The sequence below is a fragment of the Ceratina calcarata genome, unplaced genomic scaffold, assembly GCF_001652005.2.
Source record: "Ceratina calcarata isolate Rehan_Ccalc_2016 unplaced genomic scaffold, ASM165200v1 scaffold372.2, whole genome shotgun sequence".
Classification (NCBI taxonomy): domain Eukaryota; kingdom Metazoa; phylum Arthropoda; class Insecta; order Hymenoptera; family Apidae; genus Ceratina; species Ceratina calcarata.
In genome coordinates, this window is record NW_017160340.1 from 24,249 (window position 1) to 52,244 (window position 27,996).

Below are 27,996 nucleotides of genomic sequence, written 5' to 3' on the forward strand. Positions count from 1 at the left end.
TTTTAAAATAATTTTTTGTAAAACAGCAATATTTTTATGACATATGTTCCCACTTACATCTCAATAGTTACCGCGGAATTCGTTGATCCAGATATTTCACAGACACGATTTAAAAAAAACATAATTTTCTATATAAAAAAATAATAATAATAATATTCAGGAATACTGTTTCAAGAAAATGTTTCACTACATACGATGATTTTAAACAATAATAATAATNTGTCTAAAATATCTCGAAAACAGCCTGTACTACGAGACACAGATTTATCGTCGTTAAAGAATTTCTCTTATTTAAAATAAATTTCAATATAAATTAATTTTTTTCAACTCTATTATAAAATAAATCAATGCTTTTCGATTCTATCGACGATAAAACATCATTCCGCGCATTTCGAGCATCAGTCCGGCTGTCAGAAGCACCATCAGCCTCGTCTTGTGAACTATCATCCTGATCTGTATTCTTGAAGAAGTCAAATTCAAAAATTGCCACCTTTATCGGCTCACGCTGATACCAGTGTTGCTCCGACGGGTTGGTAGTTCTTGATGCTGTGGTCTGTTCGCCTAGAAAGCTCTGCTGATATACAGAGGCGGGACAAAAGAAAAACAAAAGCACTGCTACAGATACAGCAAACCACTACCGAAGCCTTCCTAGCATCGTGTTTAAATAGCCAAGGGTAAAGCCGCGTATTATGCAGTGAATATAAACTAATTTCATAGGAAACAATCATAATTAATAAGCAAATGGATGATAAACTATGAAAAGAAAAATCAATATGTATACAATTAAAGAGGAATACACTATTGCTACTGCTGTTCCATTTTGATTCTATAATTTTCAATTAAAAAATAATCATAATAAGCCATGCGATATTAAGGTCGGTTTTCTATCATAAAATTAATATATAATGACAATTACCGCTAGCCAAGGATGATCGAGTACGTCTTCTGCAGTGAATCTTAATTCAGGCTGCGTTTGGAGCATATTTGAAATTAACTGTTTAGCAGAGTCTGAAATTTCATCCCAGAACGGAGATCGGAAATCATATTGGCCGCTTAGAATGCGCTCAAATAATTCTTCTTGCTTATTTTCGGGTGAAGCGAACGGCGGAAAACCGCAAAGTAGAATGTACAGTATCACTCCAACTGCCCATACATCGATCTAAAATAATTCAATTTCATGTTTCATGTTCCAGAAACTAAATGAGCAAATATGTACAATAAAAAAAATTAATGTTACCTTTAAACCATATCCCGTTTCTGCTAGAATTTCTGGCGCTACGTACGTAGGCGTACCGCAGACTGTATATAACGGTTCTCTTACGACCTGAGCAAGTCCAAAGTCACATAATTTCAAACATCTGACATGATTTCCTTCCATTTCTACTAAAAGATTCTCGGGTTTAACATCACGGTGTACTATATGATGTGAATGCAAGTACGCTAATGCTGAAGTTAGATGGCCGATCATTACGCTAGCTTCAGCCTCGGAAAATTTAGTTGCCGCAGCTATCGCATCAAACAGATCTCCATCCTAAAAGAATGTAAACATTAAGTATTTTATTATTTAATTTGAATTTGTTACGCTTAAAATAAAAATATGTTCAAACCAACATACTTTTACGAGCTCCATAACTAAGTACAACTGATCAGTAGTCTCCTGTTCAGCTATCAAACTAATAATATTTGGATGACAAACTTGTCGTAAAATTGACACTTCGCTTGCCCACATTGTTTCTTTACCTTGACCTTTGTATTTCTCTACAATTTTCATTGCATATTCTGCACCTGTAGATCTATAAGATATTTTTTTATAAATCTGTACTAATTTTAATTGTACTGTTTCATAAATGTTGAAATATTACTTACTTATGGCAACAACGCCTAACGATTGCGAAGTTACCTTCTCCAATAACATGTCCAACTGTATAATGTGAACGCAAAGGCTGTGGTAATATTAACGAAGATGGGCTTGGTGTTCTCACTTGAGGAGTAGTAAGCATCTTTTTCCCGGATTTACGAGGCATTCTAGGCATTGGCCCACTTTGCCTTTTCGATGTCCATGGACATCTTCTGAAGCTCTGAACACTCTTAGACTCTTCAAAATCTAATTCAAAATCCTCTTGACATGACTTTTCAGGACCGTAAGCTATAAAGATGTCATCGTTCTCAAAAAACTGTTCCAATGAGGTAACTTGTTGTCCTGAGAGAGTAAAAACTTTTCTCACTGCTCCAGTATCTAATTTAACTGCTTCAGTAATTGCTTCCATCGCATGTTCCAAACTTGGAGCATTTCTTTTATTTAGCAAAAGACGTACAACTTTCCTAGGTTTTGTTCCATGGCGAATTAAAGTTATTATTCTTGCTTTCACACATAATGGTATTGCACTTATTTGTCTACCGGTACACGCTGGAGATTGTGGTAATCCAGACAAAGAACTCCCTCTTCTTACTTTGGTAGATGTGTATTCGACTTTTTTGAAAATCTCCCCTTGTCCAGAAACTACGTAACATTTACCATCTTCTAAATCACTGATGTTTTGAACCTTCTTTCCATCCATAGTATAAATTGCTCTAACACCATTAGGTAATGTGACATTCGATGTCAGAGCTCTTGTTAAATCTGTAGCTAAACTATCAAAACTTCTATATCTTTCCGGAGTCACAGCCATCACGATACCAGTATAAAACTTATCTCCATTTCTAAAAAATCTCACTCTTTTCGCCTTTTTAGTTGTTGGTGTTCGAAGAACATTTAAAGAATGCCTTGAACTAATATCTAACATTCTCTCATCTATGCTCATGATAGTAGTAGAACCTAAATCTCCTCCTCCAGAAAAATTACTATCACCAGATGGTGAAGCACCTTGACTCAATGGTTCTTCCATCATCCTGGACATAAAATGTTTATAATGTATACACTATTATTAATATACCAAATATGCAGATGATTAGAAATAATTTACATCACATTAATACAAAATTATTATACCTCTTAAATTTTGACTAATATTTTACACATTGCTATTTTGTAGTTTTGACACATAACATGCATATACAAACGAATAAAAATCTAAGACGTTTGTTTCTAGTTGCTTCACACGTTTGCTTTCAGTTTCAAGAACTTGTCAGATTTAATTAAAGTATTTCAATCACGAAGGTTATAATAGTACAAATTTTACGAAGAAACAGAAGATATAGGAATAATGAAACTATATAATTTGAAATAGTTCAAAATTCCTTTGATTTTCCTACTACACATTTAAAAATTCATGAATGTAATTATTCCGAATGTCAAGAATATTTATTCCCCTTTCTAACCTATTTAACCTTCTCCAACTGCATCAGTGTGTACACTGGTGTACACGAATAACAGGTACGTAAAAACACTAATACATAGAGTCATTTGTTGATAATTCAAATTTACTAGCTGTCGAGATGTCTGTGCACATACCTGCCCGACGAGCAGAATTAAGAAACAGATGAAAAGTCAACTAATGAACGAATGAATCACCACTGAACTGACATTTTCATAGCAACCATGACGGGAATACTAGATAATAAAAGCGAGAAATCTCGCTTTCGAGTTACATTAGTAGAATTTCCCTTTCTATTAAGCCAAAATCTTATACGATTGTTATTACTTTCTGTTTCTATCGCAACACACTGATCTTGTTTTTTTTTTAAATACAGTGAATAATTTGACCTGCCAAACACTATAAATAAAGTAGCTTGTCAAAGAGAAACCGGAACACCGGAACCGGAAGTATAAAAAAATTAGAAAGGTAGAACATAAAAATGAGTAATTGGAATTCTTCTTCTCAACCCAATTATTTATGATTTCATTTCAGAGGAATACATACTTCTGATTGTAGTGTTTCCTTTACGTTTGTCACTCAAATACCGAATATATGCGATGATATAGCGTACTTTTACAATTGTATGACAACACTCTACTGACGATTCGATAACACTTCAAATTATACAAAAATTGTTGATGACACAGCATAACAATTAAACATTTGAAGTAAATATCAGAAACTGTAATAAATATAATTCTACAATTTGGAAGAAACTAACTTCAGATTCCTTAACATAAATCTATGTGTTTGTGATTAAACATATGTATGCGTATCAATTCCGCGCATACGCTGTAATAGGAGCGCGAGAAACCAGGCAGGTCTTCAATTTAAAACCCACTTGATGCACAGAAGTTAGTCCACATACAGGATGATATAATAAGGTCCTCAAATTGCTCAATAAGAAGCTCACAAAGTATTCGACTTATAGTAAACATAGTAGTTTCAAGAATAAACCACTAAATCAATTTCTACTGAGCTAAGCCAACGACACTGCCGCCGTTTTTTATACACTACGAACGTAGTGGGGATATCATGGACCTATCAGGTCCATGGGGGATATACACCCCCAATGCATTTGAATGCAAGTTATTAACATATGCATAACTAATAAAAACAAGAAGTCCCTTAAAAATCTGTGAGATCAAGAGCAAAACAAATCTTCTCATTTCTTTATTCAGTTCATTAGTACTTCTATTAGACATTCGTGTATTGCAGATTTTTGCTTTGATTTAATTAGAGTATCTAATTTAACTTGATGAATTGACAAAGAAATTATTTTAAATTATAAAATCTGTTATTGATAATATTCATTTAGGTAAAATCATTCATGTTTCATGAACTTGTAAATATATTAAAGTATTTCTATGTGGAATGTTTGGAGTTGAGGCGCGGGTCGTATCAATGTTAATTTGAGCCATGAAGACTAAAGTCTTCATGATTTGAGCGTTAAAATCATTTCCATGGGAATTTGAATATACAAGCGTAAAATGTGAAAACGAACAAATTTAAAATACGATCTGTTGATCCGCACCTGACAGTACGATCCAGAGAAAGATAGACGTAGATTGCGATGCAGCCGGTGTTCGTCGGTAACGAAACAGGGCCGTAACGCGCGAAAGGTGCATCGAGTCCGGTGGAGGGAGATTTCACAATGGCAAGAGCGAAGCGACCGTTCTCCAGAAGAGCCGCAGGCAGAGTAGTCTCGCTCGGTGTGTGTTTGTCGGCGGTCATAGTCTGGCGCGGGTGGATGTGTTAACAGCGAAGGAGTAAATCGAAGGGAGCCACTCTATAGTGTGTGAAAAGCAAAAGCGCGTAGCTTTTACATTGATACAACGAGAAATATTATTTATACAAAAGGAACAGCGACGAGCGCGCGAGTGTCGGTGACCGAGGATGTATCGTCAGTGAAAAAGTGCAACAAAAGACGCCGTGAGTGCGAGTGTCCACGAATTTTAACTGAGGATCCTTTAAAACCGGTCGACGAAAATGCGGGCGCGATACGTCGTGGCAGGTGAGTAAGGCCCCGGGCATGTTCGCCATTCGTGCGTCGTTTCCACTCCGCGTTTCTTTCAGCTCACCGCCGCGTCGCCGTGTCTGCCGATCGCCTCGCGATCTACGACTCCGAAATGCAAACTTAAATCCTTTATCGACAGCGTGATCATCGATCGATGATCAGATAACAGTAAAAAGTTGGATCGGCATCGATCGTTTCGTGGCGGGTAATCTATGCTAGGTTCAAATTTATACGTGGATCAACGCAAACGATGAACTCAGAAGTGAATTCGTGACAGGTGGGGAGGTCGCCCTGCCGAACCGTTCCGCACACCTGATCGTCTACCTGAAGTACTGTTATACCTCTGCGTTCACTAGGATAGATTAAAATAAATGTCGTTTCGCTCCATGGAAAACTTATGCGGACATCCTTGAAGGCTTCCCGTTAAATTTAGTAATTTCCTACCCAGTTTCTTCTCGACGCTCGTTTATTCCTTAGTACAGTTCTTACAAAACGAACGCTCGCGTGTTATGCAAACGATTGAGTACACCGCAATAAAAATTAATGAACACTAGTATTAAAATATTTACATTAAACAACATCATAGAGATCGCTCGATGCTGTTCGGTCTGTTGAAGTCTCCGTATTCGAATTCAAGATTCCATTGCGCTACGTAATTCTTACTCTTATAAGCTGCCAAATATTGTATTTCGCTGTCTTGATACGGTGCCTTATACGTAGGCAAAGGAGTGAAACGCGGAATTGCTAGAGTATAATCGATAATGTTAGTGCAATGACCAGGTAGCCTTGTAACATCTAACAAACGCGTAAAATTTTATTTCTGTTCCTATAATCAACCACGTTGCCATAGTGGCAATAAAATTCATTCACATCTGAAATGTGCATGTAACAAGATACTACTCTGTAGGTGTCCATATAATATAGCATTCGCAAAACAGACCAGTACGATATCGATCGTTTTAAATCTCATTGTGATATCTTGCGTCTTTCGACGAGTCCTCGTTACCGTTTCTTCCACGCATAAGAACTAAATGCACTTTAGTCGAACATGAAATTTTATTAAAGGCGTTAATTATTCCTGAGCGCTTCAGGTTACTTTCCTTTTATATCATCTCTCCGTACGCGTAATTTCATTCGTGAAAGCTTCTAAAAGTCCGCCTCTAACTACAAACAACGCCTGCCAGGCGAGAACCAAATCAATTTCTATGCTCTTCGCTCTCGATTAATGCTAATTAACTTAAGTGGCTGCTGAGATTAACAGGAGCTGTTAGGGACTCGAGTAAAGTAGATGCCGATATTACGTGGTCACTGAATTCTTGGCGAAAATCCACGCTGGGAAGTCGACCTGCCGAGCGTGAGACTAAACGAAACTGTCGGTTATTATACGAATTTTCGAGGAAGGGAAAAGCGTATTTCGACTCGTCTAGCGCAGGTGGAAGCCACGTAGGTGCATTAACGTTGGTCCCTCGCTTCACGCTCAGGTGCGTGCCTTGAACGACACACGCATTCTATATACATGCGGACCCAGTCCCCATCAAACAGAGGCCTCGTATTCGTTTCTATACCTGCTGGACGATGTTAGTCATTTTTCATTTCTTCTTATCGTCAGCGAAAAAAGAGTCGGCCAGATTCCCGTAACAAGTGCCTCGTTTTTATTCGACGCAACAGAAATTTTACCGCGACGAAATAGTTGCGCCTGAGACACCGTTAGAATTCGGTATAAATTATTTGTAACAGCTCGACCATATGGACATTATAATTCCTGGAGTGATGGAAAGATTTATATCTTTCCGTTATACAATAAATACAAATATCTTAGTGTACAGTTATACATAACATAAATTGTTACATAAAATATGTAGATCAATGGGATAACGTATCGTTAACGTGCTGTTATAATGGTATTTCTTCAAATGGAAATAAAAATATCGCACGCGGTCCGTTTCTCTAAGAATTTATTTTTTCAAATCATGCGACTATCGCGCCGGCATAATTTATTACTTGACCGACTTTATATGTTCAATCAATTCCTTCTTTAGTACGCATTCGTTGGATATGCAACTGCGACATTCCAAAAGATTGAATTTTTTGGTATCACCCGAGCGTAACGAATAGAGAAGGAACATAGATCCAGCCATTCGTCACTAACGAATTCAATTCGTATATACGACTTTGTCGTGACAATTAGGTCGTCAGTAATAATTAACCTACACATAAGATATGCTAATACGAATAGGAAACTCGGTGCATTGTTTAACATTTTAAACACATGACATAAGTTCAACGTCTCACTTCCTCAAGTCTGACTATGTCTTATAAATACAATCTTTTCTTATCGGTATGTTTCTATGCCATTCCTGTTTTTCCTCGAACGCTTTCAGAAGATTCTCCTGCTTAAAACATTTTGCATACAATTCTGAAGTCAAGTAAATAAATAATAAATACTTCCTGGAGAGATCTCCATTTACATAGATTCGTTAATGACGGAAACCATATGGCTATTGGATATATCAACGTTAACACTATTATCATTACTGAGCGTGCGTAAGGTATAAAATGTCGTAGAATAACAAGTATGCTCCTTAACGGTAGGTATGATTAACTTTAGCGTAACTGTATTAGTCATTGCTTCCTGAATTCTTCGGCTTCCTCGTACGCTTTGTAGAAGACAAACCGTTTCCTCATTATCATACTCCAAACTATTTTTATTACATTTTATTTTACGTCCGATTAATAGTAGCGGTATTGGAATGCTCGAATAAGTCGACTTTACTTCTCTAAACAGTTTTATTACTTTTAAGTTTTCAAAGATTTTTGGAAGTTTCACGTGACTGTCGCTACGGGATATCTGGTTATTATCAAAGCCAAAAGGAGACTGGAAAACTCTTACATCGTACTCGAGTTCGGGGAATGTCTTTTTTCTGAAAGAATTCACTCGGCATTGGTTGAAGGATTCCACTGTGGTTCTCAAGGGCCATGTGCTACTCTTATTGTCCTCCCTGTTTGGCCTCTGTTCAGGATTATTCGTAAACCTATTTTCCCACAAAATTGTCCGGAGGGACGATATTATACCATACTTCTGTTCGCGTGTATGCTCGTTATTTAACGAATATGTAAATTACGTTCGCAAAGATGTCACATGTGAAGTTGATTTCTCCCGAATGAACGTGTATGCCGTTACCCTTTGGAACGGACAAAGAGACAAATCCAATTCTAGTTGATCGTTGAATCTCTGTTATCAGATCCAAAGCGTTTCTCTGGGTTCTATTTTTATCTCACAACATACCATTCGCATGTAAATGCGTTTTGCGTGCATTTAGATAAGTAATGCGATATGCACAATGAAAGTACCACCTCGTCCCGTGACTCATTGCGGCTTCAATTTTTCTAACAATGGTAAAACTGGTTTTAGGGTCTAACCGTATTAAAGTGGGGCAATAGCGTCTTGGAGTTCTGCTCGCGTTGACTGAACCATCGACGTGTACGGAAAATCAAACAACATTTCCAACTACCGCCTCTTTTTAAAGTAAAAAAGATATGCACGGATGCAAAAAGAGCGAACTCCGTTCATCCTTGTGCTACTTTTTCTTCTGCAAAACCCTGTGCCAGATTTAATCATCAATCAGAGCTGTAGCTAGAACCGGGGGAAAAAAATAGCGACACGTGGGCGTGTTACATAATCTCTCGCGTGGGTCGATAGATAATTAAAATTCATGCAATTCGTGGTTCATGCCACCTTTCCATCGACGCTAAAGGGCGATCGCATCCTATTTAATGTCCAATGGAAAACAGCTCCCATTGAAATTGCGCGACGAACTTTCCATAGGACGACCGGAGCAGCTTTGTTATTCCCAGAATGCACGTATTACCTACATATACGTGTATCTATTGATGCATGTATGTTTCACTTGGAAATCCGATAGTTCCGCGAGCAGACCTCCTTTCTCGACGTTATTCAACGAAATTTTATATTTGGAAATGAATTTATTAAGCCACTCTCAAAAATTTGATTCATGGCGCGTCGCGATTCGTGATAAAATCTCGGATGTTTAATTTGCACGTGCCAAGCTAACGATCTATATACATACATAAAATACGGTAATGCACACGTATATATATAGACATTTAACGTGTCATTCATAAATTGCTTGTTTTATATTGGTTTCAATGGTCGTCGATGGTTATACATATTCAGCACCTAATCATAGTTACGTTATGTATGTATGTGGTTCAGCTGCGAACTAGGTTCGTTATAAATTTAACAATATGCAGCAGAGTTGGAAATTATTACAGAGTTTAATACATTCACCGGAAATTTCATAAGTTTAAACACTTGAATCTCGATGATCGATGACGCGACTGTGATTTATCGTTAAATGATTTCGGGAATAAATAATGCAGAGCACTCGTCGGTGTCTGAAAAGCGTGTCTCCCGCGTATGCGATGCAAGAGACGGCTCCCTTTTTCCCTCGACTCCCGTGTCATCCTTCGCTTGAGTGCCACGCACTCCGAGTACCGTCCTTTTTTCTCCGGGATATCCTTCCTCCTGCGACCGACGCCTGTTCTACGGAGACGCTGGAAGTCTCTCGTCATTGCGAACACAAAAGAATCACCACGGCTCGCCACGGTTCTCATTCGTATTTCTCTCTCTCCGTTTATCTCTCTCTCTCTGTCGTTTTCAAAGGTGGAGCGGAAAACAATGGTGCGTGGTGCACATGTATTATTTCAATACGTTCTCGAGACTTGGACACCCAATCTAAATCTCACAATCAGCGGTATTATACCCTCTCTTTCGTCCTTCTTCGTTTTTTAACATATTTGGCGAGCTACCAGTTATCACGTCTCGAACGTATGCACAATGACTCACGTTTGAATACGGTGAATCAAATTTGAAAAATTTAATCAGAAGCCGCGCCTTATCAAAGTGCTAACAACGGCTCGTAATGTCAACTATTCTATTAATATTCGGTGAAAGGATTGATCGTCATCGTGCGGAGTAAACGAAAACAAGCGACAGTAGAAACAACCAGATCCAGAAAAGGAGCGTGTATGTACGACTTCGTGGTCCCAAGCCCGGCGCGTACACGACAGTGTTCTCGGGAAGGCTTCGGTCGTGCAGCGATTTCACGGGTCGTTGTCGTGGCTTCGGGTCGGTCACTGATCCACACCGATGATCCTGAGAAGCTGTGGTAAAAGTTTATACCGTTACGAAAGGGAGATGTCGTGTAGTGAATATACGCAGCCGTTCCCCGCGACGTGCTCTCGAGACATCATACAAAACCGGAAGCTCTAGTAACGCTGCTTTCGTTCAGAATCGCAACGAATGCACGCTACGTTAGACCAAGGTCGTTATTCAAAATCCACGACGATAAAACTGTTCCTATTAGGCGCATGAAGCATCGCTCTGTTCCTGGAGTTTCTACTTTCCTTGTACTGAAGTGTGTCTTATCATCTACTATTAAATCAAATTGGAAACTAGAATTTGGTTTATACTAAACGTATTGCAATTTCGTCAGATATCGTAATATTATCAATTAGTACGATATTATACAATGCATACTTCTGTAACTAACTCTACAAAAGTGATTGATAAATTATATCAACGTAATACACATTTTACAAACATTACATCAGCTATGTTTGATGATGTGCACCAATCTGATAACTAAGTGTTCTTACAAATTCCTCTCAGTTAGTATCATTATTCTCTCATAAAGAACTTGTACAAATGAACAGTTCAATTAGTAGCGACGGTAAAATAATCTTTTCAGTGAGTCATTGACAAACGATAAGGCATAACGAAAAATTGTCTGTGCACAATATGTATTCTCGCTATCCAGAGCTGAGTGTCGCGTTATCGAATTTTTTTGTCCGGCACAAAACTTTTTTTATTTCACAGTAGATCCCTCTCGAAAAACGTCAATGCATGTCCGTTCGCGCTATTATGCAATCGATGGATGTCAATCAAGGCGCGTCCACTTGTGCGAAATTGTGTACACACGATAAAGTTCACCGCACGCGGTCTCGGGCATTTTTATGCAATAAAACGCGATTGAAAATGCAGATACCTATGATTGCACCCACGGAAGTTGTGGCGTTTCATTTCTTTACAGAAGTCACTTTTTCCCGTTTCATCAATACCTTTACGTTATGAGTGCGTACGCGAATTCATATACATACATATTTATTAGTGAACAGAAATGGATTATTGATCCTTTATTTTAAAGAAAGAGAAGCAGTGAAATGAAATAAAAGCCGCTTTTATTGAGTCGCCGTAAAATGCGAATATTATCGATAATTAAACAAAATTATTAGTACTGTAACTTTTAAAATCACTGTCATGAGGCTTCCAAGTTGAAATACGTGAGTTTACGTAACACATGCAACCTTGTGCAGAGGTGCAATTTCCCAGCATTGACTAGAATCGGTAAACTTAAAGGAAAGGAGCAACATACAGAACATTAATTCCGGTTGCTGGGTGACGCCTGTTTTGTTTAAGGGAAAACGCATTCCTATCGAATTACTCTGGCAAAACGGTCCCGTGATTGGTGAGTGGGTCTCATTCATTCGAACAGTGCCTCTCACGGGATCAGTGTTCCCAAGCTCACTACAACCAGATGCCAGGATAAAGCGAAACTGCCTACGTATAGCCAAGACGGTGGGGAATTGTCAATGCGTAGTGAGAGACGCGAAGGACAAAAAAGGAATCGACGAGCACCCAAGAGAGATGCTGCCGTTCTCAGTTAGCTCGATCATCTAACTGACATCCTTTGTTATAAAAATAAAAAGTAAATGATATACACACAAATATTACTAAAGCAATGCGTTAAAATCGTAAAAATTAATTGGTCAGACTACCAATCCAATTAAGATACAGAGTTTGTTCGATGCCGGAGGAAAAAAGCTGCGAGAAAAAAGGTGAAATGTATGGAAGAGCAAACAGCGCGAGAAAGTAACGAGGAGCGGGTAATTCGTTATAAAAAAAATTGCTCGTAGTACATTCTCATTCGATGGATCAGCAATTTTCCTATGAAAGAGCTCGAAGGCGAGGATTAGCGAACCGTGGGAAAACCGTTCACGTTCAGTCGGCAAAACGGACTCAGATTTCCATAACTGTCTGTCCTAATACTGCTGCATACCTTTCATTATTGTTTACATATAAATAAACGGGCAACGGTGCCGGAGAATTGAAACAATTCACTTCGCTTTCCCCGATAAATTGAACATCGATTCAGATCAACCTTGGCATACATCAATAGTTCATAGAAAACGTGTATTGGGCGAACGAACGTAAAACTGGAACACTTCGCTAATTTAATCAACCGTAATTTGAAGATTCTGATGAATTTAAGCCGGACGATTTATCTGATCAAATACTAAGCAATGATTGCAGATTATTGTGAATTGAAATTGCACGTATCTAACAGCAGGCGTAATAAGTGAGCAAGACTATATCGAGATATCTGTGCAAAATGGATATACACAAATAAGAATGAATTAATGATCGTAAAATATATTATTCAAACGTTAAAGAAATACATAATTACAGTTTTGATTGTATTTAAATTTATTCGCGTGTTTTTGAAATAAAAAATTGTATTGTAAAAAAGGAGTTTCATTTGCATCAAACGAAGTTATTAGCAAGAAGCTAACAAGCTGTTGCTTTTCATTACGTGCATGTGATGAAGTGTTATGTGCACGTGACGTTTGGCCAAATTGATGTAGATACTTTTAATAACAAAAGCTGTTGCGTAAAATTCGAGTTCCATAAATCGGAAATAAGTGTTCCAGCATAAATCATTAAAAAATAAAAATGTCACGAATGTGCAGTTTTTCTGTACAAAGAGATCCTCGCATCATCTTTGGAATCAAAGACTCTTTCTTCCGTAATTGGAGCTCTGCATTCTACAGGTCGTAAGTGAGCCACGAGGTTAATCCATATAAGGAGTAGGCAATGAGAGAAATGTATTTTCTCTATAAAATCGTTTACTCATTTATTCCTTACGCAATTGTGAAATGTATATAAAAAAGAAAAGCAAATATGCATTTGATCACTACTGATTGTCAAAAGGTGTCTCTGAAATAATGAATTAACATAATGAATTAACTATGTGAAATACATTTCGGTTCAATAACACGTGAGAATTCAACTGCTATATCCAGACTAGAACTGGTTGGAACTAACAATGAGAGTCCTTTGAATCTATTGCGGAACAGAGAACGTGAGTCATCGAAGCTGTACTGTACTATAACTTGTTTCTGATGATAATACACGCAGCATTCTCTGCCGACGTAATGTTCAGTTTAGGAGAGCGAGATTCCTTTAAACAGTATCATTCTTTTTGTTTCACTCTCTGTTCTAATTGCTATACTTCTAATTTTTTAGTTTTAAAGAGTGTGCATTTTTCATGCGTTACATTTTTTGACATACTGAATTAATTAAGAATTAAAATTTTCCAAATAAATGACGCAAGTACTAAACTTTGTAGGTACAAACAAACAGCAAGTTCTGAGGCGCGGGGAAGCCGTCAATGAAAAGGAATGACCAGATAAGGACTGCTTTGTTGTACTAAACAATACCTTACATGCGTTACAAGATCCGCGATAAACTCTGTTTGTTGAAACTCTCTGGAGCACGCCCGTGCCCCGTTAATAAAATAATCACCTACATTATGGAACGATAAAAACAGCTCCCGATTAATACGTCATTGCATTCGTCGCATTTCATAAATATCAAATTTCTCGCTTTCGAATCGTAGAGCTGATTATGCTTTTGTATTTTCCCATATTTGACTCTGTTTATATTATTAATTATTTCCTACATTGAATGAGAATAATAGCTCGAGGCCATGTCATCATAAACAGAGAGAAATAATTTAGCGATATTTCCTTATTTTGCCATTAGCTTAACCCGCTTATTTTTCCATCACTTAATTGCTATTTCTTAATTGTTATAGTATAATAACATATTAGTATACAGCATCTCGAATAAGTAGCTTCTGTAAAGCAATAAAGAAAGTTAGGTGTGGCTAGCCTAGCAGAGTCGTTGAGTCACATAATCGGAATCGTACAACATCTATAGTGAATACCACAACAGGTATTTACTATGCAAAGGAACTCTGTTCTCGTATTTAAAATTCATTAGTTTATCCTATCAGCTGGATATTAAATTCTTTTGAGATTTAAATAAGAATTACTCGACAGTATATTGAAATTATTATAAATGCGTTATTATCTAATGACTCATAAACTCTTGTCCCTTTGTCTCACTTAACTATGCCTAAATTATTATCATGAGCGAGCAAATGTATGATAGGCAATTGGCGGACTTCTGATGTTATGTATAACAATGATATTTATAAATGAATGAGAAACTGATGGAATTATGGAGAAATCTTTCTCCTGCTGCATCGCGCGTGCCAAGAGACTTTGATGCCAGGATAGTCATGAAATACAACGTCTTTCGACTCATCGTTGATCTCACGATTAGGAGAACCGAAGGACACGTCACCATACTTGTTGCGGCTTTTCGCTTTACAGAAGAGGAGGAAACTTCCGGTTTTTTATACCAACGTTCAGTTCGTTCTCTCGACGAACGTTTTTCATTTTATTTTCCACGTTAAAGTAATTGCGTAACGTTTCGCTGAAGTACAGTAATAGGAATAATCAAATTTCGTGAATACAATATACTATTTAATATGCTGCAATGTCTAATATGAACGGAAGATCAGTCTGTTTTTTATGCCCGTATTTTATATGCCGATCACACAAATTCGTGAGTTCCTGTCGTGCGTTCATTCTCGAACGTGTCGCGTGCGCTCATGCGAGGGAATCGTGAAAAAACTGTAGAAGCCCGCACGATACGAATCTTAATTAGGAATAGTTCGTTGCCGCTTCCTCGGACTCGAGCACGTATAATTTTGTTACGATTTAATTGTTGCTTATGACTTTTTCAGTTTCTTTCTCGTCCGCAACTAAGTAAAAGTCGGTTTCTAATCCACAAATTAGCTTTATAACAAACGTGGTAATCGCATACCGAGCGGCGAGTGGATTTTTCCGTTTCCACGTGAAAGTTCTTCCATAAAACAAAACGAACGAAAGTATGAGGATGATGCTTCGTTTATTTCCTTACGTATAATTGCACATAAGTAGTTTTAGATTTATGCGAATGTATCTTGCGTAACATCAAAATGTCAAATGGTGCAGACACACAGTTTCTAGTTTCAATTATTCTATTGATAGATGTTTTAGCTTGTCGTTCCTTCTGGAAAACTGTCTACGGAACTGTAAACATAAACGAACGAAAAAATGCAATGAAGTTCCATGACTTCGACGAATTTTGACGGTATAACCGTAATGCTTGACAGTCCCTTCTAGCCGCACAATCTTACGAGGGCGAGCAGATGCGTCTCATGCATTATTTATTGGATACCATCGATCCTCCTGTAGGTGCAGTGGACTTCATCAACCACCTAGGTTGAGGAGTCACGAATGTTGTTTATATTATTTAAACAAGACGAACTGCATAATAAAAAACTTGCTTCGCTAACACTGTTAAACTAAATAAATTAAACGTAAAAAGACGTCCGACGTAAAATCTAGAAATAAGTGTTTCACAATTTCGGAAGCAATGTTTGATGTACTGAATCAATCGATGCAGTGTGTCACAATATCACCAAAGTGGGATAGCTTATAGTGATAACAAAAATTAGGACAGACACAGAGCTCGTTGATTACAACGCCTCGTGTACCCTACTTTTCACCAGTGTCTATTTCCAGTATTGAAATATTTGATCAGACAAAGTATCTACAATAATTCCGGCTATTATTACTGTAATCAACTGTAATGCAACTGCGACAGAATTAGAGCCATTTTTATAATTTTTTCCATTTTGCCTTTGAGTTACATGATGGAATCTTATTTAAAGAACCGTTTTTAATTAAAGAAATTTCCGCTCGAAATTTCGTTTCGATGTTCCATCAGTAGAGATTTTTCCTAACGGCGATGATATAGTGCAGGACCAAAGTCAATCCAATTACGCTGTTCATCATTTTATCCTTTATCGATCTTTGGTTCAAAAGCGTTCACTTTCATGTAATAACAGTAGGTCGGAATTTCGATTAAAAATAAACGATTCATTCGAGAAGTAGCCGAGATTAATTTAATTAATAAGATCACGACATGATTTGTCTTATTTCAATATTTAAAGAGATCTTTTTCAACATACGTTTCAGTACTTACCAGTTTGTTAGTGGTCACTGACGAAGCGCCGCAGGACATCAGATACAGAAACTATGACGAGCGTCCTCGGGAAGCGTATTTCAATGGATCAGCGTCCCTGAAACTAAACTCGTTCGTGTCGGTGCACAGGCACAGCGGTCTGAGCTTTCGAACCTGCGAGGGCGGTCGTCTTTTCATGCAGAAATACAACGAGGATTCGGTCAGTCTAGAAGTGACCCCGGATGGACTGTTGTTCGTCGCCATCGTTGACCAGCAACGATATACAGCGAGACTCAACGCCAGACTATTGAATAATGCTTGGCACAACGTCAACTTATTCTTTAGACTTGGAAATCTCACTTTGAACGCAGCAGGTCATACGCAGGTAATTAAATAACAAGACACAAAAAATGTGTTTCTTATTATTCAAGTTTATGCAAACAAAAAGTCAAGTAAATCGTTGAGTCAATTAATTAAGGCAGACTAAAATTAAACAGTAAAAGTACTTATATTCTTTCCACTAAATTATTACCGACTTTATCAATTCAAATATGTACTTTAATATCGCTGAATTACAATTGATAAAAATTTGTAAGCGATCAAAGGAAAAGCTTCCCTTTATTCTTAGATACGATGTTGATCTTTTAAACAAATCTGATTAGGTAATCGCTAATGCTACGTATAATGCGGCGATTCTTTCGCTACCCGACTACGATCTGAATGACTCTCTGATCGTGGGAGAAGGATTTAAAGGATGTATCCTCCAAGGTCCTGGCATTCTGTTTAACGATACCATCAATAATGGGGCAGTCTTTGGTCCCTGTCCTGCGGAAAACAAAGGATGTAAGGATTTCAACATTCCTCTAATATAACGAATACCGTATTTTACAACGTTTAAGAATTGCATAAATTTCGTCATGCGAAAGTAAACTCTTGGAATCTTACGATTAACGTGATATTATTAAATACTCAAGTTATCCTGTAAAACTATCGAATATTGAGATTATTTTATATGAGAAACGCGGCGATAATCTGTAGCACTTACGTTGCACATTTCCAGAGTGAAGGTCACGTGCATTTAATTAATTGCTGTCAAAACCCTCAGACAACACGTGTGAACATTTGTACCACTTATAAAGGTATAATGTAGTGGAATTGCATGGCAGGTTTTCCTACGAAACTTTCAGGTGGTACGAGCGGACTTGGTGGTTTAGGATCGAGCAGTATCACCAGCGTGGATTTCTGCTATCACGAGCCATGCATGATGCATGGTAAATGCGTTTCACGTCAGGATCGTTACGAGTGTCACTGTTACGCCCGATATTCCGGCAACAACTGTGAAAATGACAATGGTAGACATTTGATATCGAATACGGGATTTTGGTGTATTGTTCTTGCATGTTTTTTCTGTCTGCCTTCTAGAATGGCAATCATGAATCACCAATACTTCGACTGAGAATCGATATTAAAAGTTTCACAGAGAGCCATGCTAACAACCGACCTTCCAATCATTTACAAAAAAACTCTTTCGCTCACGATATTTTTTTCACTCGAATATTTCACTCTGACATTTACTTTTCCTACCACTAACTGCAAACAATTAGTATATCAACGGAGATAAAGATACTACGATTAATAATGAGGAATGACGAGAGCCATGCTAATAATAATGCTGACTGCTTTTTAATTTTCTACGTTTACTTTCATTATATGTTGACCTTATCGTCCATTCGTTTCACAATTTGCTTATCTTATTCATCGCAGGTATCCGAATTTCAGGGGCACGTGGCACTCAGCTGATTTTACGCTTTTTTTTCTTAATATTTTATTTTTTCATCCGTTCATTCCTGCAAGCTCTGAATTATCCTGTTTATAAAAAATTTATCAGGTCCGCCATGCTTGAGCAGCCCTTGTCGCAACGGTGGCACGTGCAACGAAGATCTGAAAGGAGATTTCAGTTGCGTGTGCAAGCCAGGATTTACTGGAATTTTCTGTGAATCTCAGCTCGGCGTACGACTTTGCGAGCAGAGTCCGTGCAGAAACGACGGTGTTTGCTTAGCGCTAACCGAGACTGAATACAAGTGCGAATGTATGCCCGGATGGACCGGGAAAAATTGCGAAATCAATTTCAACGAATGCTCCCCGAATCCTTGCAGACACGGCGGAGTGTGCATCGATGGCATCAACAATTATACATGTACATGCGATAGAACAGGGTACGCTTATCTTATCGTCAGCTATTTTCTTATCATACGTATCATAAATAGTTATCGGTAATTTTCATTACTTCCCAGATACGAGGGTCCGAATTGCGAAATCGACATCGACGAATGTCTAGCGAATCCTTGTTTGAACAACGGCGTGTGCTATGACAATTACGGTGGCTATATGTGTCATTGCCCGGACGGTTTCGAGGGTCAAAATTGCGAACTGAATTTAAACGAGTGCATGGTAAATCCTTGCATGCACGGCGCCGACTGCGTGGACGATGTTGGGTCCTATCATTGCAACTGTCCCACGGGGTACGCCGGCCGACATTGCGAGCTCAGAAGTCTCTGCGAGAACGCGGCGTGCCCGTCGAACAGTATTTGCATCGAAGACGCACACGGTCCGCAATGCGTCTGTAATCCTGGATTCATGGGCAATCCTCCGAATTGCACCATCAATTATTGTGCCAGTAACCCGTGCGACAACGGCGGAACGTGCACAAGTAACAAGGACGGATACAATTGTACTTGCCCGCCGGAGTGGAAAGGTAAGGAACGGATAAAATATACTTCTTCAAATGGACGTTCGATCGATTGATATCGTGGACATTACAAATTTAAGATACTTGTGAAACGTGATTAACACCCTCTTATGACTTTTCTTCTGTATTCTGTACTGCACTTCGAATGTTTCATGTCTTTTACATCGTCGCACGCTGTCTGTATAATATGTGTGTTGTCTTTTCCTAATGAACATCGACAATTAGGAGCAACGTGTCTTACACCAGCCTCAGATTGGTGCCCCGCCTGTTACAACGGCGGCAGTTGTATCGAGACGCGTTTCGGCATTATGTGCCAGTGCCCGAGATTCTGGACAGGACCGCAGTGCAAGGATCCGATCACTTGTCGCGATCTTCCTTGTAAACAAGCTTCCGCTTGTCATGATTATGTGAGTGTGAGAGATATTCGCGAATGGCTTTGTATGCACTTATAGATCGCGATTGATAAAACGCGTCGCGTCTTATCTCTATGAGACATGTTGCTTTATCTGTTACGTCCCGTCTCGAATAGCCTGGCGGTTATTATTGCACCTGTGAGCCAGGATGGACGGGGTCCGAGTGCTCCATCGACGTGGACGAGTGTTCCAGTGATCCGTGCCGCAACGGCGGCATTTGCATTGATCAACAGAATAACTATTACTGTCAATGTCTTCCAGGATATACCGGTAATCGTCTAATTTGCACATGCTCTCTGCGCTTTCGTCAATTCGTTTTGCTACATCACCCTTTCATGTTTGCATTGTCTCTACTAATATCTAAGAAAAATATTTTATTGTTTTTTTTTATATTCTTGCCTTTGTCAGTTAATTACAAAATTTACTTGTCTCTTAACATTGATTCCCATGTTGAAATCGTGGAATAGACCAAAAACAATACTGCTCAATGTCACCAGGTAAAACTTGTCAGATCAACGTGGACGAGTGCCTGTCACAACCCTGTCAAAACGGGGGTACCTGTATCGACAGAATCAATGGATACGTGTGCAATTGTACGAAGGACTTTATGGACGAGAACTGTGAGCGCGAGTACAACGCTTGCGCGATGAATCCCTGCCAGAATAATGGAACGTGCACGCTGATACCGAGATCGCGGCGGGAATTCGTTTGCGAATGTCCCCACGGTTTCGAGGGGAAAATTTGCGACGTCAACGTGGACGACTGTGTAGATGTGATCTGTCCCGATGGGAAAGTGTGCATCGACGGTATCGCCGGTTACGAGTGCAAATGTCGCGAGGGTTACAGGGACCCTAATTGCACCCTTATCGTTGATCATTGCGCGGCGAAGCCTTGCAACAACGGCACGTGTATCGATCTCGGAGAACACGGTTTCGAGTGCAAGTGCAAGAACGGCTTCAAAGGTACATTTCATTAAACCAAATTAATTTGCATCAAATAAGATACGGAGTTAATTTTCATTTACGAAATCACCCGGTTTTGTTAACTTGCTAATTAATGTATCTAAATTTATAGGAAAGTTCTGCGACGAAGACGTGAACGAATGTCAGGTGGAGGGTAACTCTTTATGTAACTACGGTATCTGCGTGAACAACGAGGGCGGTTATAACTGCTTCTGTAGACCAGGATTTTCCGGTGATCACTGTGACATCAACATCGATGAATGCTTATGTGGCCCGTGCAAGAATAACGCCACGTGCATCGATGGTATTAACACGTTCGAGTGTCAATGTCCACCCGGTTACTCCGGGAAAACGTGCGACATGGACGTAAACGAGTGCGAGAGCAACCCCTGCTTCAACGGTGCGACTTGCGTCGACGAGATCGCTAGTTACACGTGCATCTGTTCGCCCGGTTTCAGCGGATTGAATTGCGAGATTAACATAGACGATTGCGAATCGTCACCGTGCTTGAATCACGGCCAGTGTATCGACGGCATAAATAATTATACCTGTGATTGCAACGATACCGGGTTCGAGGGCGCGCATTGCGAGAAGAACATCGACGATTGTCAATCGGAGCCCTGTGCAAACGGAGCTCTGTGCATAGACGACATTAAAACTTACAAATGCCAGTGTTATCCTGGTTATACCGGTAAAGATTGCGAAGTCGATATAAATGAATGCGAAAGCTCCCCTTGCCAGTACAATGGCACTTGCCTAGAGAGGTCGAATCTCGACTTATACAAGAGCGACGCGTTAACGTTGCCGTCGATATTTAATCAAGAATTCAGCTACGCGAATGCAAGTGGGTAAGTACGATCTATGTGAAAGTCATGGCTACTATAATCCGTAGTCCGATTTTCATCGTAAATTTAAATCCTCCGACAGGTACGAATGCCTCTGCGTACAAGGTGTTACCGGGAAAAATTGTGAACTAAATATTAACGAGTGCGACAGCAATCCATGTTCAGCTGGAACATGCGTGGATCGCATCGGTGGTTACACTTGCGAATGCGACGAGGGCTACGAGGGTGATCATTGTCAACACGACATCGACGAATGTAAACGATACTCACCCTGCGAGCACGGTCTATGCACCGATGGGAGGGCCGATTACACCTGTACCTGCGACCCAGAATACGGGGGTAAAAACTGTTCGGTGGAGCTGACCGGTTGTCAAGGGAATGCATGTCAAAACGGTGGGACTTGTTGGCCATATCTCATCGACGAAACGATACACAAATTCAATTGTACTTGCCCGAACGGATTTCATGGAGAAATTTGCGATCATGTAAGTCTCGACTTTTTTCACACACCGCCGATAGGCAGTTAATACTCGTTAAACAAGTAGTGAAAGATCTCTTTATTTTTATTGTTTTTCTTATTACTCGCTTAATTCAATTATACTTGCTGTTATATCTTGCACAAAATCACGTTGCACAGACGAAGGTGCGTAAATGGAAAAATCAATATCTCTTACGTTTCCCATTTATATAGTTCCGCTTTTGCTCCTTTCCAATATAGGTAACAACGATGTCGATGAATGGCAGCTCATACGTTTTAGTAAATACTACTCGAGACGAAGGATACGATATACAATTCCGCTTTCGAACTACATTGCCAAACGGATTGCTTGCTATCGGAAAAGGCTCGACGTTTTATATCCTCGAACTCGTTAATGGAAAATTAAATCTGCACTCGAGTATCCTGAATAAATGGGCGGGCGTATTTATCGGGAGCGGTTTGAACGATTCCAATTGGCAGAAAGTATTCGTTGCGATAAACGCTACGCACCTTGTACTCTCGGCCAACGAAGAGCAAACGATCTATCCCATTAGTTTGAACGAAGGTTCCAACGCGAACCATACGTCCTTCCCGATGACGTACGTCGGTGGTACCACTAGTTACCTACAACGATTAGCTCATGGCCCGCATTTCTTCATTGGTTGCACCGAAGATGTGGTTATTAATGGAGAATGGGTATGTTATACATTGTATCCTAAATAGACAATTAGTGAATTTTTCAAGACACGGACAATTTTCGTCATCTAGGTATACTCCGGTACCTCGTCAAAGACGGTGTACATGGAAGACATCGAGCCGGGATGTCCACGCGAAGCTCAGTGTTCGCCAAACCCTTGTCAAAACGGTGGTCACTGTACGGATCGATGGCGCGATTTCTCTTGTAAATGCGAAAGGCCGTATCTCGGATACACGTGTCAATACAACATGACAGCTGCTACGTTTGGATATGAGAACATTACCAACGGATACGTAACAGTGACAGTGTCCGATATGGCTAGAAGGGCTGTTAGATCGATCGCAGATATCTCCATGTTCATTCGAACAAGGCAAGACAGGGGCGATATATTTTATTTGGGTTCGGAACCGAATATGCCAGCGGATCAAAAGCCTCAAGAGAAAACTTACATAGCTGCTCAATTAGAAGGTGGTGAATTACTTGTTAGGATTCAGTTCAACGGTACCGAGGCTTACACAGTCGGTGGCGTGAAATTAAACGACGGAAACAATCATTTGATACAAGTAATCAGGAACGTGACGTTGGTACAAGTGAAAATTAACGGTACCGAATATTTCCGAAAAACTATCAGCGCCTCCGGTCAATTAAACGTAACGGTCTTGTATTTGGGTGGTTTGCCGCAAGCGTCCAGATATATACGACAAGTTGATAATCGTCAAATCGAAGTGTCGCAGTCACCGCAAATAAATTTCAAGGGGATCATTCAAGATGTTCAGATATCCAATGGAACTAAGATTATGGTCGTTGAATTCTTTCCGTTAAAGGTAAAAATATAACAAAGTCGTCTCACGTATTTCGTTATTTTCTTACAACACGAATCGCAAATATAAAGTAATAAAAATTTAAAACATAGGAGTCGAATGCACAGCACAAACATAATCACATTTATTTCCAGGCAAACGATATTCCTACACCGATACAATTCGGCAATGTTACCTTCGATGACAAAAAAGTTCTGAAGGGTGTCATATCTGACAATGTGTGTGTGAGCAACCCGTGCAATCACAACGGAACCTGTCACGTCACGTGGAATGACTTTTGGTGTCAATGTCCTCGCGGATACACCGGCAAGACTTGTCAAGAAATGGAGTTCTGCCAATTGCAAGACTGCCCGGCTGGATCGAAGTGTCAAAATCTAGATGACGGCTACGAATGTATCGCTAATGCGACTTTTAATGGAATAAGCACCTTTTTCACCTACGTTTATGCTCAAGAGGAAGAGAAGAACGTGTCTGAATCGACGATCGACGCTATTCAAATTACGTATCGATCTAACACCGGTGGCACGTTAATGCACATCGCGCCTCGCATAGGCGATCAATATTTCACCGTTTCCGTTTATAAAGACAAGGTCACGGTATCGTGGCGATTGGACTTACAAAATCAAGGGGTACTGACTTTCGGTAAGATTGAACCCGATGGAAATTGGACGTCCATCGTATTGAGATTGAACAATAACTCGATGGAATGCGGATACGCGAATCCCAATGACGAATACGCATCGCACGTTAGCCCGAACTTCAGTTTTTCCTTGTGGTACGATTTACTGATCACTGGAACGATCACTCTTGGCGGTCTTGGTTCCACTTTATCGAGTCAACACAGCTACGTGACGATCGGGACCAGTAAGCAAATCCTGGAGAATAAAAATGGTGTCAGCGATAATTCGATTGACTTTACTGAACGTGCGTTGACCACTGCCTCTCCGCCTTATAGCGTGATGTCAGGTAATGAAATTAATCTACTATCATTACTTTTATTTACAACTTAAAATTTTTAAATGTTGAAATGAAGATTTGTTAAAATTTCATTCGGAATTCATAAGTGGAAAATATATTTGGGCTTACAGGAGAGGCTTTCAAGGGATGTTTGGGTGAAGTAAGAATTGGTAGCATGCTCCTGCATTACTTCACGTACAAAGAGGTATATCAAAACGCTAATTTTACACCCTTGGAATACCTAGCGTTGCAGGAAAATAACTCGACGTATCACGACAGTATTGGCTGTCAGCTTTGCTTCGATTCTGATTGCAAAAATAACGGCTACTGTCTAGATAAAGTCCACAGTTATATCTGTAACTGTCCTGCTGGATATACAGAAGACGATTGTTCCTTTGACATAGACGAGTGCATTGATAACAAATGCGAAAATGGTGCAACGTGTGTTGACGGAATTGCTAATTACACGTGTGTCTGTAATAGCGGTTGGCAGGGTTGGCAGTTAGTATTCACTTACCCTCCGCTCTTCGCCATTGAAAATTATTTAACGTCTAACTAATTTTACTCTTTGGTTTAGATGTGACAGCGATATAAACGAATGTGTAACGATTAGGCCTTGCGAACACGATGGTGTATGTCTGAATTATCCTGGCTACTTCCACTGTGAATGTCCAGATCAATTCACAGGCGATCGATGCGAAAGTTTTCGTCTTATCACTTGCGAAAATCAACCGTGCAAAAATGATGGCGTTTGCACGGACATCGTAAATCAGAAAACGGGTGATAATTTCACCTGCGCGTGCATGACCGGTTACGAAGGCTCGGTTTGCGATACTCCTTACTGCATCGGAAAGTGTCAAAACGGCGGTCGATGTGACGTTTTAAATCAGGTACGCGCGCGATCTACTTTCTTATTGTTATAATTGAAAAAAATCATTTCTTACATTTCCTAAGTCCGTAGTTCACGATATTTCCTTTCTGTGAATTATTAGGTACCACAATGTACGTGTCAACCTGGATACACTGGACCTTATTGTGAAATTAACATCGACGATTGCGCGCCAGACGCAGAAGGGAATGTACCGTGCAAAAATGATGGAAAATGCTACGACGGTATAAATAATTTCACCTGCGATTGCAGCGGTACCGGCCACACAGGACCCGATTGCTCACTTGACATTAACGAATGTCAAGATATGATGACCGATTGTGGCCACGGACGCTGCGAAAATCTACCGGGAACTTACCAATGTATATGTGAGCTGGGTTATTGCGGATATAATTGCGGAATGGTCGATCCGTGTAAAGAGGTAAGAAAATTCTCTTCTAATATATCGATAATTATAAGTTACAATTGTATGAATAATTTTTTACGTCTAACGTTCCTTCTTGCCTTCTTCAGCAAAATTATTGTCAAAATGGAGGAACGTGTACGTGTGGAGAAGACGGTGGCTACAGATGTCAATGTATACCAGATTACACGGGACCAAATTGTACAGAGGTACGTTCTAATACAATAGTAGCATTTTTTTCTGCATGTAGCATCATTTAACCACTGTCGATTTATTACAATGAACTATCGGAAACTAATGAAATTTCCATTTTTTCAGACGGAAACCAGTTTTCTGGGTAGCCAAGCACTCGATATAGCTGTAATAGTCGGTCCTATTGTGGGATGTCTGTTGCTTATCGCTGCTGGCTCTTTAATCGCGTTATTCATGATGGCCAGAAAGAAACGGGCCACTCGGGGAACGTATAGTCCAAGTGCTCAAGAGTTTAGTAATCCGCGTGTAGAGATGGACAATGTGATGAAACCACCGCCGGAAGAGAGATTAATCTAAGAGGTTTCTTGTGATGAAAATCTACCGACGAATCCTAGTCTACTGAGAATAGGCATGCATCTGCCACAGTACTCGACGACATTAACGGGAAAACTGAGATATCATCCCGTCGATCGAACTGATTGTTGAACGACGAGTGAAATGTATGTACAATGAGGTTCCATCACGCGTCTTCTAGTCCGTGCTACATTATCGCTCTACGAACAAATTGGCATAACGCACCAAGTGAATCAACTGAGAAGGGTAATAATTATCTTAATCCGTAATCATATTTTTGATTACAGAATACAAATTAAAAGACTAAGGAGAATGCTAGAAATGAAACGTATTGAAACTGCCTATAAAATTAAAAAAAGAGAGAGAGAGAAATCTGAATTGAAACGGCTTAATTGCATGTGTGACAGTGAAATGAGAAATGTACAGTAAAATTCGTGTATGTCAGTCATGTTATTCATAGAATTGTGTAGTTATACAAAGTGTACTTAAAAACTTCATGAAGTGCCCTTAACAAGCAATACTCGAGAGAAGCTCCTAAGAAACGAAACCCGTCCATCTTAGTGCCTAACTGATTCTACTTAAAGCTTCTATTTATAAACAATAAATTCGTAAGCATCGAAAGTGTACATTTCAAGTAATATGTTAAGAACCAATTTATTTAAATTGGGATCTCTAAACAGCATAATGTTACTCGTTATTGTTTTACTCGTTAGATCTTGGGCAATCACGATACAGATATTTTTAAATACTAATACGGCGTAGTGATATTATCATTGCGAAGGTACGTAGGTAGGAACGTTGTAAAATATTATTGTTAACAGTAGTGATCATGAATTACGAGCTAATTATTGTTTATGCGATTGCACGCTTTTCTGTATCGACGTGCTTGTTCAATCTGTACATAAATTTAGATTATAGGTTGAGAAAATTAATAACAATTTTACCATTACCATTTTATATGAATATAGTATTTAATGATGATTAATTTTTATCTAATTGCTTAATACCACGACCAAAGTAATAGCGAAGAAATACTTTCGTCTGTAAATCAATGATATAGACGCGAATGAGGGAGATATCATCGTTTTACTTAGCTGTTTTTTTCATCTTACAGAAGATAGAAAGTTAACGTATTGTTATTGCCTCTTTCCAACTATACATAGATGTATATTATTTTTACACATTACAGAAATTCTTAGTCGAAAAATACACCGTGATACGTCGATGCAAAATATTAACGTGCTTAGCGCGAGCATGTTATTCTTCAATAAATATATATATATATGTAGTACATATATTGAATGGGAACACTAAATTGAAATCACTATAATAGTTATTGTATTGTATGATAATAATCAAAAGACACAGCATCGATCATGTGAAGTTTATACTCGATACGATAGGAATTATCGTATTATTTTATCGTAAAGAATAATTTCTTTCATTAAATGTGTATTATAAAGTGAATATCATTAATGTTTTCTGCAAGACTGATATTTTTGGGTATTAAGAAATACGTATATACATGCGCTTTTCACACGAGTACTTATTTTGTGACAATATGCAGTATTGTGCATAAAACAATTATTAAAATTTGAATTAAGTGTAAAAAAATAATAAAAATTCAAATAGTTTAACTTTG

The 27,996-nt window shown here is 39.0% G+C and overlaps 2 protein-coding genes across 16 annotated transcripts; one reads left to right on the forward strand and one right to left on the reverse strand.

Moving 5' to 3' along the window:
- Nucleotides 1-228: 228 nt before the first annotated feature.
- On the reverse strand, nt 229-3,764 carry LOC108625837 (serine/threonine-protein kinase GD17699). Of its 7 annotated transcripts, none has more exons than XM_018026150.2 (6): nt 3,452-3,764; nt 1,867-2,889; nt 1,616-1,793; nt 1,238-1,531; nt 917-1,159; nt 229-553 (listed from the first exon to the last, which is right to left on the reverse strand). In XM_018026150.2, exons 2-6 carry the CDS (start codon nt 2,886-2,888, stop codon nt 314-316), a joined length of 1,977 nt encoding a protein of 658 aa, XP_017881639.1. In that variant the 5' UTR covers nt 2,889; nt 3,452-3,764; the 3' UTR covers nt 229-313. The 7 variants fall into 7 exon arrangements, with proteins under 7 accessions (XP_017881639.1, XP_017881638.1, XP_017881637.1 ...); XM_018026149.2 differs by having other exon boundaries at nt 229-571; XM_018026148.2 differs by having other exon boundaries at nt 229-574.
- A 1,265-nt stretch (nt 3,765-5,029) lies between these two features.
- On the forward strand, nt 5,030-27,991 carry crb (cell polarity complex component crumbs). Of its 9 annotated transcripts, XR_003389306.1 has the most exons (21): nt 5,030-5,370; nt 16,609-16,979; nt 17,257-17,437; nt 17,761-17,946; nt 18,483-18,810; nt 18,889-19,349; nt 19,569-19,750; nt 19,873-20,026; nt 20,254-20,718; nt 20,831-21,566; nt 21,646-22,048; nt 22,201-22,206; nt 22,282-22,737; nt 22,810-23,562; nt 23,694-24,525; nt 24,648-25,017; nt 25,094-25,406; nt 25,509-25,826; nt 25,919-26,017; nt 26,127-26,500; nt 26,642-27,991. XR_003389306.1 is itself a non-coding variant. In XM_026814297.1 (20 exons), the coding sequence occupies exons 1-20, from the start codon at nt 5,346-5,348 to the stop codon at nt 26,355-26,357; spliced, it is 6,870 nt and encodes a 2,289-aa protein (XP_026670098.1). In that variant the 5' UTR covers nt 5,030-5,345; the 3' UTR covers nt 26,358-27,991. The 9 variants fall into 9 exon arrangements, 8 of the variants coding, with proteins under 8 accessions (XP_026670098.1, XP_017881651.1, XP_026670099.1 ...); XM_026814297.1 differs by having other exon boundaries at nt 26,127-27,991; XM_018026162.2 differs by having other exon boundaries at nt 17,782-17,946; nt 26,127-27,991.
- The last annotated feature ends 5 nt before the right edge of the window (nt 27,992-27,996 follow it).

Excerpts from the sequence above, each read along its gene's own strand:
- LOC108625837 (XM_026814292.1), bottom strand. The coding sequence starts at position 2,897 with ATGTCCAGGATGATGGAAGAACCATTGAGTCAAGGTGCTTCACCATCT. Across the intron at positions 1,794-1,866 it reads GTTAGGCGTTGTTGCCATAA|ATCTACAGGTGCAGAATATG; the intron begins GTAAGTAATATT and ends AATATCTTATAG. Across the intron at positions 575-916 it reads TCGATCATCCTTGGCTAGCG|CAGAGCTTTCTAGGCGAACA; the intron begins GTAATTGTCATT and ends TCTGTATATCAG.
- crb (XM_026814297.1), top strand. The coding sequence starts at position 5,346 with ATGCGGGCGCGATACGTCGTGGCAG. Across the intron at positions 21,567-21,645 it reads AGCTACGCGAATGCAAGTGG|GTACGAATGCCTCTGCGTAC; the intron begins GTAAGTACGATC and ends ATCCTCCGACAG. Across the intron at positions 25,018-25,093 it reads AGCGGTTGGCAGGGTTGGCA|ATGTGACAGCGATATAAACG; the intron begins GTTAGTATTCAC and ends TCTTTGGTTTAG.